The sequence below is a fragment of the Grus americana genome, unplaced genomic scaffold, assembly GCF_028858705.1.
Source record: "Grus americana isolate bGruAme1 unplaced genomic scaffold, bGruAme1.mat scaffold_970, whole genome shotgun sequence".
In the NCBI taxonomy this organism is placed as follows: Eukaryota; Metazoa; Chordata; class Aves; order Gruiformes; family Gruidae; genus Grus; species Grus americana.
This window is the reverse complement of record NW_026562150.1, coordinates 19,872-32,183: the sequence shown is the minus strand read 5'-3', so window position 1 is coordinate 32,183 and position 12,312 is coordinate 19,872. Positions and strand designations below refer to the sequence as shown.

Here is a 12,312-nt window from a genome sequence, read left to right as displayed (position 1 = left end):
TGAAGGGGTGGCGAGTACCCGCCAGGGATGGCAAGTGGGGCAAGAGAGTGGGGTTTTTTTTCCCTTCCGTCCACGCTTCAGCACAAAAAGCGCTGGTGCTCTCCCAAGATGCTTTGCTTTCCGCTTTGTTGCTGCGACAGCCAGCCTGAGGGCCGGCTCCGTCGTTCTCAAAGGGCATTAGTAACAACCTCCAGACCTTCCAAAGGCGGAGGCAACGGAAGGGAGGGGGAGGATGCAAAACCGAGTGCAAACTGCTCCCTACCAGCAGCTTCGCCTCGGTATCAAGCCCTTTGCAGCTGAGCGATCTCGGCACAGCCAGCGTCTCCTGGGTACCCTTCAAAGGCCCGTGCGCCGTCAGCACGGAGACTCAGTAGAAGGCGAGGCGGCAGCGAGGACCTTACCCTAGAGGAGCCCGGGAGCCGCAGCCCCTCCCCGCCAGCCCCGTCGGCCGGCTTCGCGCCGCGGAGCACGGGCGGCCCCGGAAGGCGGATGTGGTTCCGGGTGGCGCGGCGCCATGGATTCGCTGTGGCGGCTGAAGCGGTTCGATGCCTTCCCCAAGACCCTGGAAGATTTTCGGGTCAAAACGTGCGGGGGCGCGCTGGGTGAGCGGGCGGGGTGAGGGCGGTCGGGGGCCGGCGGCAGGGCGCGGGCCTCGCCGTGGTGCGGCGGCCGGGGCGACCTTGCGGGCCGGCGCTCGGTAGCAACTCGGGGCAGTGGCGGGCGGTGTGAGGCGGGGTTGAGGCGAGGCGGGCGGGCGCGACCGGCGGGACTGATGGCGGTTCTCGTCTCCCCGGCAGTGACGGTTGTCAGCGGGCTCATCGTGGTGCTGCTTTTCTTCTCGGAGCTGCAGTACTACCTCACCAAAGAGGTGAGTAGCGGCGGCGGGGGGGGCCCAGTGGTGCGGGGGGAGCCTGGCCCCCCCCCGGTGCTGCCTCCTGCTCGCGGTGCCCCGGCGGAGAGGCTGCCCTGCGGCCCGTGGCGGCCTGCTGTGCCCCCGCGCTCCCGCTGAGCCGCCGCCTCCTCCGGGCTGCCCGTGCAGCAGCTTCACCCGCCGCAGACAGGTTTGGGTTTTTTTTCTTTCCCCCTCCTGGTCGCCTTGGCGATGGGAGCGGGTCGCCCTTCCCCGAGAGCCGCTTGGTGCCAGGGCTGGCTGGTGGCCTCCGGCACCCTGTGGCAGGAGAGCGTCTCAAAATCTCTTCTCGCTATCTCGGCTCTCAACAAGCACAAAATACAAAGCAAAGCAAAGCAAAGCACCGCGGGACCCCCTGTCCCCACTCCAAACTCTGAGATTCCCAAAGGATTACTTTTTAGAAATGGCAAACGCTTACCTATTGTGGAAGGTGCGGGAGGCAGCAGCTCAGGTGCCTGACAAACCCCAGGTCTTGAAAATGAGCTCCTGAGCCAGAGCAGTCGAGGGAAAGAGGCCTTTTGATTTGCTTCCAAGTGAAAGACGACTGTGTTTTTTCTTTGTTTCTAGGTTCACCCGGAATTGTACGTTGACAAATCGAGGGGAGATAAACTGAAGATCAACCTGGACGTTATTTTCCCACATATGCCTTGTGCTTGTGAGTCAGATTTCTGAATGTTGGGGATAGTTTTCCTACTTGCCAAGGGCCCGAGAGGCTCAGTGTAGCATGGTGCTTCCAAGTGCTGCTTGGGCCATGGACAGAGAGGAATTGATGATCCCTTGTGGTTATGCAGAGATTCCAGCCAGGCCTGCTGGGCATTCAAGCAGCGCTTCCAAGTCAGGCAGCATTACTTTTCGAGTTTATAAATGAGGCAAAGGTATAAACCCACTTCCGTTTCTTACGTTGTGTTGTACTTTGTCAGGGAGCACACTAATACTGAAAAAGCTGGCCCGGAGTTCACTTGGGACTCAAGAGTTGACTGTGGTGGTGGTGTTGCTGAAAAACTTTAGAGCCTCCTTTGGAAGTTACTTGATGAAGCACAGCTTTTCCATGATTTTAGTACTGAAATTCTGGCTGTAATGCCAATGCCATGTGATAACCTTTTTCCAAAATTTTTTAAATCAGAAGGAGCGTTAATAATCTGATTACCTTTTAACTAAACTCAGAACAAAGCAGCAGTATGAAGTGACGGAAGATGTTGCAAGTCTTCCTGGGTATTACTGCTGTGCCTGTTATCTGACTGCGCACTAATCTTCCCTGCCTCTTGTTCTGTTGTCGTAATTCTTTTGGGTAATGCATTGGGCTCTAAATGTAGTGAGTCTGTCTTCCTTCTGACCACCCAAGATACTATTGGTCTTTGCCTTGCTCACATTTAAAAGTGTGTGGGAAGGCCAGAGCGATGGGAATCCTCGGCTGTTTTGTGCAGAGAAGCTGTCAGTCTTCTAAGGGAGCGTGTAGCCAGGAAGTGCATCATGGAGTTTTGATACCAGAGTGGGCCCACAGACCTTCTCAATCTTCTTTGTGAAAAGGGATCAGAAGGAAATGTGCTGATGTTGAAGGGGGAAGGGTGAGGGAGTAGAGGTAGGAGGCAGCTTTCAACCAATTAACTCCTGAAAACGGTTGTGGTCTTTAAGGGGTTTTGTTTTGGTTTTTTGCCCAAAGCACATTATTTCTCAGGGTAACGCTTTCTGTGGCAGTTGGAAACAGTCCTTCTTGTCCACCAAACCAAAGCCCATGTTTGGCAGGGTCATTTAGGGTGCTGCAATGTGTGTTTTATTCCCTATAAGTCCCCATCCATACGCACTCTTCCAGGTTGGCACGTTCTTATCCCCCTCGCTGAAAGATTCTGTATCTTCACTGGTTGAACGCTCTTCCTCAGCCTGCCGCAGGCCGTAACAAATGTGTGTTTATTGACCTTTTTCCTTGCTCGCTGGTTTCAGATTTGAGCATTGATGCCATGGATGTAGCAGGAGAGCAGCAGCTGGATGTAGAGCACAATCTGTTTAAACAACGTTTGGATAAAGCTGGCAATCGTGTGACTCCAGAGGCTGAGCGACATGGTAAGATGCTATTCTACCTTGGCTACGTAAACCTCTCCTCTGTGTTTTTTACATGTTATGACTCATCGTTGTACTTTGATACAAACAAGAAACGATTCTGGCAAAGTGTTGCGTCTAACCGTGATACTGTCTTGACTGTTCCTTTCCAAAACATGAGCTCCTTCTTACCTTTTCTGGGAGGTAGTGTAGTTCTACGTAGCAGCGTGAACTAAATTTGTTGATTTGTATCACTCAGATTTAACTTCTCTGTTCTTGAAGTTGAAAGGCTAACCTAAGCCAAGAGCTGAACAATTGGCAGGTATGAGAGTTTCTCCCGTTTGTCGTGGGAATGTGGTGGAAGTGTTCTTACTGTTGTGTCACTTAGCAGCCTCTCTGAATAACTCTTGTATTCAGAGGTTGTGACATTTCAAATCTAGTGTCTGGGGACAAAAGCATCTGTTCCGTATCTAGTTCTCAGTTAACACATGTAGGCCTCCTGCCTTGCTTGTATTGCCAGTCTCCATCAGGATTGCTCCATCTGAACTGGTTGCTCCAACTCCTTATCTAATCAGTGGAGAGGAAGAGAAACTTGTAGGACGCAAACTATCTCGCCTAGAAGAGGTGTTTTAAAATAGATGGGATGTGTTGCATGCAACAAGCAATTTCTTCTGCTGTCTGGAAGAAGCACGCGGCTAGTTCGGTTTCCATCACCCATGTTGCAAGTTAGATCAGAAGTATCCACCCATCTTCATTAAACTCTACGATTATCAGTTCCTATTAGTAACACTGACATTCAGTCAGTTCTTTAAACGGCAGCTATAGCAGTATTGACCTTAAATGTAGGAAAGCATACCCAAATTTTGTGGAGTAGTATCTGGAGGCTTTTCCTAATCGTAGTTTCATTAAAATAGCTTAATGATTTCTTGGTAGGTTGCATTCTGTGCTTGGATGTCATCTTATTCGTTTCCATTGAATGACAATAAGTGATTGAATTCTTTATTGGTGGTTCTTATCGTTTCCTTCCTTTTAATGTGGACATGTTTCACACTGCATATGTGCATGCAAGCTGAGGACCATGTTAACAGGAGGAAACCCCACATGTAGAGCTTTATGTACTGCAAATTCTTTGTAGTCTCTCAGCTGTGTGCATTACCTCTGGGTGCTGTCTCTGAGACAGCTCATCAGGCAGCTACTGATGATGTTTAAAAAACTGTTCCTGGTTGCTGTATCTTGAAAGACTGCTTGTATTGTACAGGCGTTCTTACTGAAATGGTGGGAATCATGGCTTTGACAAAGCATAGCAATTATTCAGCTGTGTTCTTCCCAATGCTATCTTTCAGTGTGGTGACAAGATTAAAAGCCGTACCAGTTTTTATGATGAATTCTTGAGTGCACATCCAACTACTTTGAACGTTGTATGCTTTAGAACGCAAGTCTTGCACAGTTGTTTAATAATGGGTATATTTTCCTGAAAGTTTTTATTTGCTTGATCATAACTACCATAAAGTATTTGATGAAAGAAATAAGATTAAGGATTGATTTTCATGCATATTTTGTACTTTCTAACTAAAATCTCTTCTTTTTGTGGCTAATACGAAATACAGATGTCTTTTATACTCACTTCTGTGCACCTGTTACACCTCCCAATCTCAACAAACAAGGCCCTGATAACGTTTTATCCCGTCAGCAGTGCCTGACTGCAGGATGCGCAGCTTCCGACACACAGTCGTTGCAGTTACTGGGTGTCGAACAAAACAAGAGTACAAGATAGCATTTCTAGACATGCCTCATCACTTTGCCTCCTCTTTTGTCTTAGAGCTGGGGAAGGAAGAAGAAAAAGTGTTTGATCCAGATTCTTTGGATGCCGATCGCTGTGAGAGCTGTTACGGGGCAGAGTCAGAGGACATTCGGTAACCTTTACATCTTTTCATATCTTCTTAGCATTTGAATTCAGACTGTTCTGTTGCGTGCATGGTTTTTTTCCGAAATGTCTATGAAGGTCTGTGCAATGAAATCCTCCTGGGCACGTGTTCCGAGAACAGTGAGAACTGTTGTGGTTTTGGTATGCTTTTGGAAGCGGCACTCCAGATTGTTAAGAGCGTGCAGAGTTAAATTGTCTAGTTTGTCTGCACGCCTGTTTAAGGGCAGTGCAAACTGCACTACCTTTGCAGTAGCACAAAGACTGTATCTCAGCAAACTGCATCTTTTCTGGGGTTATTTGGTGTCCAGAGGGGAGCTGCGTAAATTATTTCACCATTGCATGAGCTGTCTTGGAATAAAACCTAGTTATGGCTTTGCATCCTTTGCACTGCTGCTGCAAGCTTCGCATCCTTATGGGAGCAAAGACCAGATGTTTATCGCTCACACAAACAGTGGGTGTCATTTGGTGTTTCTCATTCCTCCTACCTGCAAATTCCTGTAGGAATGGATCCGTGATAGGCTGCAGGTTCTGGACTATCTTTCGCTGTTACTGTCTCTGTAGCGACTTGGTTTGTCCCATCTGCCAAGTTGTGTGCTTCCCTGTAGATGTTTCCATCTTGTGGGATTCATGACTGCAGCCTTCAGCTTTCTCTTTGGTCCAGCAAAACACGCAGCCAAGACAGAAGACTGTTCTTTCCCGTGACCAAGGTGTTACCCAGAGGTAGAAAAGCAACGAAGCAAGTTTACTGTTAACCCTCCCTCCAATGCTGACAGTCTTGCCCTAAAAGCAGAGGAAAGGAGGAATAGAAACAGGCAGATGCTTTGTTCACAGGGAGAAGTTCCAAACTGCTCAGAACTGTGGGACGCTGGTGTCATTTTTGTAGCAAGTTTCTTTGCTACAAATTTCTTTGTCTGAAAGGACAGGCAAAGCCCTCTTCAGACTCCAGCACTGCATGAAACCAGCTTGCATCCTCATGCTGAAATCTCAACAAGTACATCCAAAAGCTCGAGCTCCTTCAGGAGTGTTAGGTCAGCTCCCGAGGTCTGGTCCCTGATGTTTGCTGTATCACTTTGTTGGAGAAAAATCCGCCACGAATTCAAGTCCTGAGCTGGAGTGTCTCTTTATAGCGATAAAGGTGGTAAGATGATGGTGCTTGTGCTTTTGCAGGTGTTGTAATACTTGTGACGATGTCAGAGAAGCATACAGGCGGCGAGGCTGGGCCTTCAAGAACCCGGATAGCATAGAGCAGTGCAAGAGGGAAGGGTTTAGCCAGAAAATGCAAGAGCAGAAGAACGAGGGCTGCCAAGTGTATGGTTTCCTAGAGGTCAACAAGGTGAGAGATGGGTTTTGCTGTGAACCTGCTGCATGGTGGTGCTGACTGTGAAAAGGCAGAATTGGGGCGTTCCTCTCCTTTTCCAGCCTTAGGTGTTCACAGGACTGTAATATAACAACCCCTGGGCTCAGCAAGGTACTTGTGCCCGTAAAGGAGTTCAGTAGGAGAGTCAGGAAAAGCAGTGGGAAGGGGCTAATGCTTTGTTTCATTGTGTGGGCTGGTAGGCAGCCTGCCGGCTGGAGAAGCTTAGCTTTTCCTACTGTCTAGTGAGTCTTTTTGCCGAGGTTTCTGGAGGAGGAGAGGCAGCTGCTTTGAGGTTAGATTGTCCCACCTGCCCTTCTGGTCTTAAAACAGAGACCACTAGTGGATGCTGGAGGTACCAGTAGCCAACACTTGCCAGCAGAGGTGCCGGAGAGAGTGAAATGTTATCCTCTTTAGAAAAACAGCGGAAGCAAGACTGTTGGAGTTGGTTGACAAAGCTGAAAATGCTCAGAGAGGTGGTTGTTGCAACTGGTGTAGGAAAACGTAGTACAAGATGTACCAGATAACTATGTGACTACCCTGTCATTTGGTGTGTTAACAAACCCAGAACACTTGGATGTGCAGGTTACGTATCCAAGTACATTCTAGAAGTCAGGCCCAGGCTAATTTTTTTAAATTTTTTTAAATTTTTGATTCAAACTCTGGGGGTTTTTTGCATCTTGGTGTACTCTTCTTGGAGACCACATTCTCTATTTCTGGAAAGTAAACCTTTTACTCATGAAGCCAGACATTGTGATTTGAGCATCATCATGGGTACCGAACCATTACAGGACCCTCTGTCACATTCAGATCCTCCAGGGCAGAGTGTGTATAATTGCTAGTAAGTGTCAGTGAGGATTGGCACCTGATATCCACATCCCTTTCAGATTCCAGGATGAAATTTTAACAGCCTTTGTCTTTTGGGGTGTTTTGGGGCTTGGGTATTTTTTTGCAAGTTCAGTGCTTTATTTTTGTGGGTTTTGGATGCAGCTTATTTTCATGGACGTATACGTAGGATTGCTGTTTATTGTATTAAGTTTTTTTTGTTACCCTGCTCAGTCTCCCCCTCAGTTACTTTCTCCACTTCTTTTTTGTGATACGTTTTTGTATTTTCTGCAGCAGCAGTCAGTTCCCTCCCAATAGACTTAATTCTTTCTTCTTCCCATTTTTATGTCCACTGAAATAATCTACTTAGAACAGTTAATACCAACATCAGTATGTAATTATGGCTTTCCACATGACTGCCTGTGAGGAAGAGAGGAAATTCATATCTCATGAAAGTGAGGTGCTCGGTGTATATATTGTTTAAACAAAAATGTAAAAATCTAAGCACCGCTGCGACTGATTTATTTATATAGATTCAGACCTTTTAATGAAAGATTTCTGTCTCCCACAGGTAGCTGGAAATTTCCACTTTGCACCAGGAAAAAGTTTCCAACAGTCTCATGTCCATGGTAAAGTATTTTCTTTTCCTGCTTATTGTGACCTTTAGCTTCCAAGTGTATCTGACCATTTTCTTTGAATGTCTTTGCACTGCTATCCATAATAGCGATGACACTGCTGCGGTGAGGAGGGCATTGTTGAAGTTTTGTTACAGAGGTTTAGAACCATCGTGAACAAATAGAAGTGTTTTCTGGAGGTGCTGCCACATGGGTGTGGAAGAACTTGGGAGGAGAATGTTTATGGGCAGTCTGACAGTCTCACTGGTTCCACAGAACTGCTGCTGCTCAAGTAAATGGTTGGAAGGGACCATTAAAGGCCATCTAGTCCAACCCCCCTGCAATGAGCAGGGACATCTGCAACTAGATCAGGTTGCTCAGAGCCCCGTCCGGACTGACCCGAGTGTTCCCAGGGATGGGGCATCTGCAACTTCTCTGGCAACCTGTTCCAGTGCCTCACCGCCCTCACAGTAAAAAGTTTCTTCCTTATATCTGGTCTGAATCTACCTTCTTTTAGGTGAAAACTATTCCCCTTCATCCTATCGCAACAGGCCCTGTTAAAAAGTCTGTCCCCATCTTTCTTATAAGCCTCCTTTAAGTACTGAAAGGCCACAGTCAGGTCTCCCTGGCGCCTTCTCTTCTCCAGGCTGAACAAGCCCAACGTTCTCAGCCTTTGCTCACGGGAGAGGTGCTTCAGCCCTCAGATCATCTCCGTGGCTTCCTCTGGACCTGCTCCGACAGGTCCATGTCTGTCTTGTCCTGAAGACCCCAGAGCTGGACACAGCACTCCAGGTGGGGAGTTCTCTCTTGCTTTCCTAGTTATTCATAACACATGATTTCCCTTTTTTCCTAACCTTTTTCTGGGCAGTGTTTTCATGGCACCAAGAAACAACCAAGGAGTTTTCTCAGACCCGTGAGGAAAATGGACATCTTGGAGCCTGGTCTTTCTTGTACATGAAGCTGAGGCTGTTTTCTGCCTCAGTATGACCTTTCTTCATGATCTTTTTTTTTTTTTTTTTAAACTCTACAGAAAGAAGGAAGGAAGGGGGTTTTTTCCCCTTAAAAAACTTGACTAGTATTAGTCAGAGGGCAGAGCTCTGTGAGATATTTCCTGAGCTCCCTTGGAAATATCTCGTTTGGATCGTAATTATAATAATAATAATAATATATTATATTATATAATTATAAGGAAGCAAAAGGTCTCACTCCGGGCACCGTGGCCTTCAAGATTCTGTATAGAAACCGTCTATCTGTTTATTCTGCATTCTCTAGCCAAAACAGGGCCATCTTGCTGCCCTAAGACTCCCTCCTTTGGCTGCTTCTCAAACCAACCTTGGGGATCTCCATCCACAATGTTCCTATAAGAGATAAGCAGACACCAGTGTTTTTAAACACTAACGTGCAATTGCCACAAGGACCTCTGATGGTCTCCTGAAAATCTTTTCTTTTGCAAAGCGACTGTTTGGCATTTCACTTGTTTTAACACAAATTCTCCTTCCTGCCTTTATGCAACACTCATGTGCCTGAAGGAACCAGAAACACTGGAAATGCGGAAAAACTAAAAGTGTAAAAAAAAAAAAAAAAAAAAAATTAAAAATTAAAAATTGTCCACTTGTAAGAAAAGTGTTATTTTGTCCTTTTTGTTTTGTTTCTGCCTGCGTGAATGGCGAATCCAGGTGAGATGATTTCGCCTCCCCTGTTGTTGTTTGCGTGGCTGTTTTTCTCTGCTTGTATGTAACACCTTTGTTCTCATGTTCTGTTGACGTTGGTTCCGTGTTTATACACATGTACCCAACCCAGGTGAAAGTTGTTCTGCACGGTCATTAAAGACAGCTTTGCATTCCTTCTGGTTTCTCATAATCCCCAGGCCCGGAAGGAAATGTAATTTGGAAATTGAGGGAGGGTGTTTTTCTGTCTTTAGAGAACTGAAGGGAAAGGTCCGGCTCTGCTGGGTTAATGCAACTTTTATCCATCCATCCATCCATCCATCCATCCATCCATCCCCTAACATCTCAAACCTTCTCAGAAAAATGCCTTACCCAAATCTTAGGTCTCCCCAGACTTATTTCTTAAATATCCATATACCGCGGTAGTCTTTATGCCTGTCACGTAAAGGGTGGGAGTCTGATGTGTGGCCGAGGGAGGCCCTCCCGTTGAGTCCCGAGGTTCAGAAAGCACCCCCTTGCTCTCTAAACTCCTTCTCAGAGAGGAGCCTAGGTGCGGCTGGGTCTAGTCTTAGTCCCAGACTTGGTCAACAGTTTAAGTCTAAAGGGTTATATATAGCCACATATCAGAGTCAACGTTTGCCTGTCAGAGCCCCCAAAGGACTTTGACTGACTCAGTTTCGCAAAGTTGAAGCAGATAGAAGTGGGTGGAGGAGAAGGAGCACAGCCCGTCGACCGCCTCTTCCAGGTTCTTTTCTTCCCCCACCCCCCCCCGCCCTCCCAGGGATAACTTCCTCAGTATCCTTTATAGCTCAGCCTTGGCTGTTCCCTGCCACGGGTGACGTTTAACATGATTTGGGTGGAGAGTCGAGTACTATAGTCATATAGGTTTAGCATGTACTCCTTTTAGCTCATTATCATATTTAGGGGTGTCAACTTTAATATTCGTTTTGCAGATAATGAAGCAAAAGGTCTCACTCCGGGCACCGTGGCCTTCAAGATTCTGTATAGAAACCGCCTATGTTCTTCTCAGATGCTGTGTTCTTCTCAGCTGACCACTGGAGGCTGAGCACTTTATTACTAGAGGTATTTCTGCAGCATAGATGTTGTTCCTGTTTTATCTTAGTTTTCATCATTACTAGATGGTTTAGTGTGCGTTGCTATTCATTCCTCATCTCAGGTCATCGAAATCGTTCTCTCTCGGAGAATTCACACGGCTGATCTTACGCCTTGGTGCCATCCGTAATGGTGAATGACCTTTTAGCCAGTGCGTAAACATACTGCTTGTACTTCTTGGACAGGTGCTCTGTCTGTCTTCAGAGACTGTGATTCTCCCGGAGAATCCGAGCTGGAGCTTGGGGAATTTGCTTTTGAAGCGAGCAGGGACTCTGATTTTCGTCCCAAGTTACGGGAAGCATTGAAAACTGGTCGCTTTAAGCCCGCACCGTGATGCTCCATCTTCAGAGGGTCAGAGAAGACCCCGGCTCCTCAGTGTCATACCGGCTGCAGACGGTCTTGTCTTGTTCCTCAGCTCATCTGCGATCCAGTTGCACTGAGAAATCCCCGGTCGTTAGGAGGAGGACGGAAGGAGGTCGTGAGGAGGACTGAAGCGGTACTTCCAAGCAGACTTTTTGGCAGGGAAACTAGTTAGTTGTCCTGGCTCTCCTGCATCAAGGGAAAACCAGAGTCAAACGTTATGGCTATTTACAGTCTTCCGTTCCAAGCAGCACAGCCTCAAGCCCTGCTTATTCATTTGGAAGGAGCCGAGACTGGGTTTGCTTCACTCGCGTCTGCTCCGCAGGCTTTGGATCCTAAACTGAGTTTTTCTGTTGGGTTTATGCAGGGTGCTGCAGGTTTTGGTGGAGTTGTCTCCTTCCCTTGTGCCTCTGGGAGGACAGCCTCCAGCACCAGCTGTGCCTGTTTGTGATTCTGGAGATCATGGCTGTTTTCTTTGCAGCAGTTCACACCTTCTCGCTTTCCTTCCTGGCTCAGAGAAAAGAGGAATGATTGAATGATCCAGCTTTGCAGCCTCCGGAGGTTAAGCCACAGGTTCAGGCGCTGCTGCCACATCTGTCCATGCCTGTACAGCAGCAGCAGCCGTCTCCCGCTTCAGCTGCGGTGCCTGGCAGCGAGTTTCCAGCACGCGGGAGAGCCCCTAGTGAGAGGTTCCTCAGGAGAGAGGCGATCGTCCTATCAATTCCTTCTTCCTTGCCGTATTTCTCCTAGTCAAGGGGAAGCTGAGGCTTCTCGTTCATCCTTTAGGTTATCTGTGGACCTCTCTGTTGCTGAGGTGCCAAGGGCTTGTACTTGAAGGCCCGTGAAGACCCAGCGGACTCTGCTGGGACGGTCGATGCAGCCACAGATTCAGTGTGGGCGTAAGACGAGTTCAACAGAAGGTTGGGTGGTCCCCACCTTGGCTCTGCACTGAGTAACAATTAAAGCCTGCAGATGTTTACTGAAACCTGAGGCGTGATTTTGTAGCCTTTTTTCTTCAGTGTAACACCTCTGCTAGGCATTTGCCACACAGACCGCAAACGTCCTGGTCAGCTTTTGGCTGACCCAGCTCACGCAAAGGCCCGATGGATTCTGGGAGCAGCGCCATTAGGTGCAAGTGAGAGCACCAGGGAGGCAGCACAGGGGGCCAGAAAGAGCTAAAGGGCCATGATGCAGCCACCGTCACCTGCAGCCGGCTGTCTCCTGTAGCCGTCATCTTTGTCTGGCAGTACTGGCAGAATCTGCTGATTTTTGGAAATGGTATAGAGCAGACTTCCAAGGCGGAAGGGATAAAACATCAGCTGAGCCAAAAAGCCTTTGAAGCAGCTCCAAGAGCAGCTGGACTGCTGAGGCTCTTGTGCTTGTGCTTCCCAGCGTGATACAGGGGACGCCCGCACTGTGAGGGAGGAGGAGGGATGAGCGCTCTCGCTAGGGCACTTTGTTTTATTTCTTCGTGAGCTCACGAAATAAAGCTTAACTCACAGAGCACGTTG

The 12,312-nt window shown here is 47.8% G+C and overlaps 1 protein-coding gene across 3 annotated transcripts; it reads left to right on the top strand.

Annotated features, from left to right (window-relative positions):
* The first annotated feature begins 149 nt into the window (after positions 1-149).
* LOC129201341 (endoplasmic reticulum-Golgi intermediate compartment protein 3-like) lies at positions 150-12,295 on the top strand. Of its 3 annotated transcripts, none has more exons than XM_054812460.1 (8): positions 150-602; positions 798-868; positions 1,478-1,565; positions 2,849-2,968; positions 4,764-4,857; positions 6,036-6,201; positions 7,619-7,676; positions 10,282-12,295. In XM_054812460.1, the coding sequence occupies exons 1-8, from the start codon at positions 515-517 to the stop codon at positions 10,392-10,394; spliced, it is 798 nt and encodes a 265-aa protein (XP_054668435.1). In that variant the 5' UTR covers positions 150-514; the 3' UTR covers positions 10,395-12,295. The 3 variants fall into 3 exon arrangements, with proteins under 3 accessions (XP_054668435.1, XP_054668434.1, XP_054668436.1); XM_054812459.1 differs by lacking the exon at positions 10,282-12,295 and adding an exon at positions 8,530-8,663; XM_054812461.1 differs by lacking the exon at positions 10,282-12,295 and adding an exon at positions 7,772-7,940 and having other exon boundaries at positions 151-602.
* Positions 12,296-12,312: the final 17 nt, after the last annotated feature.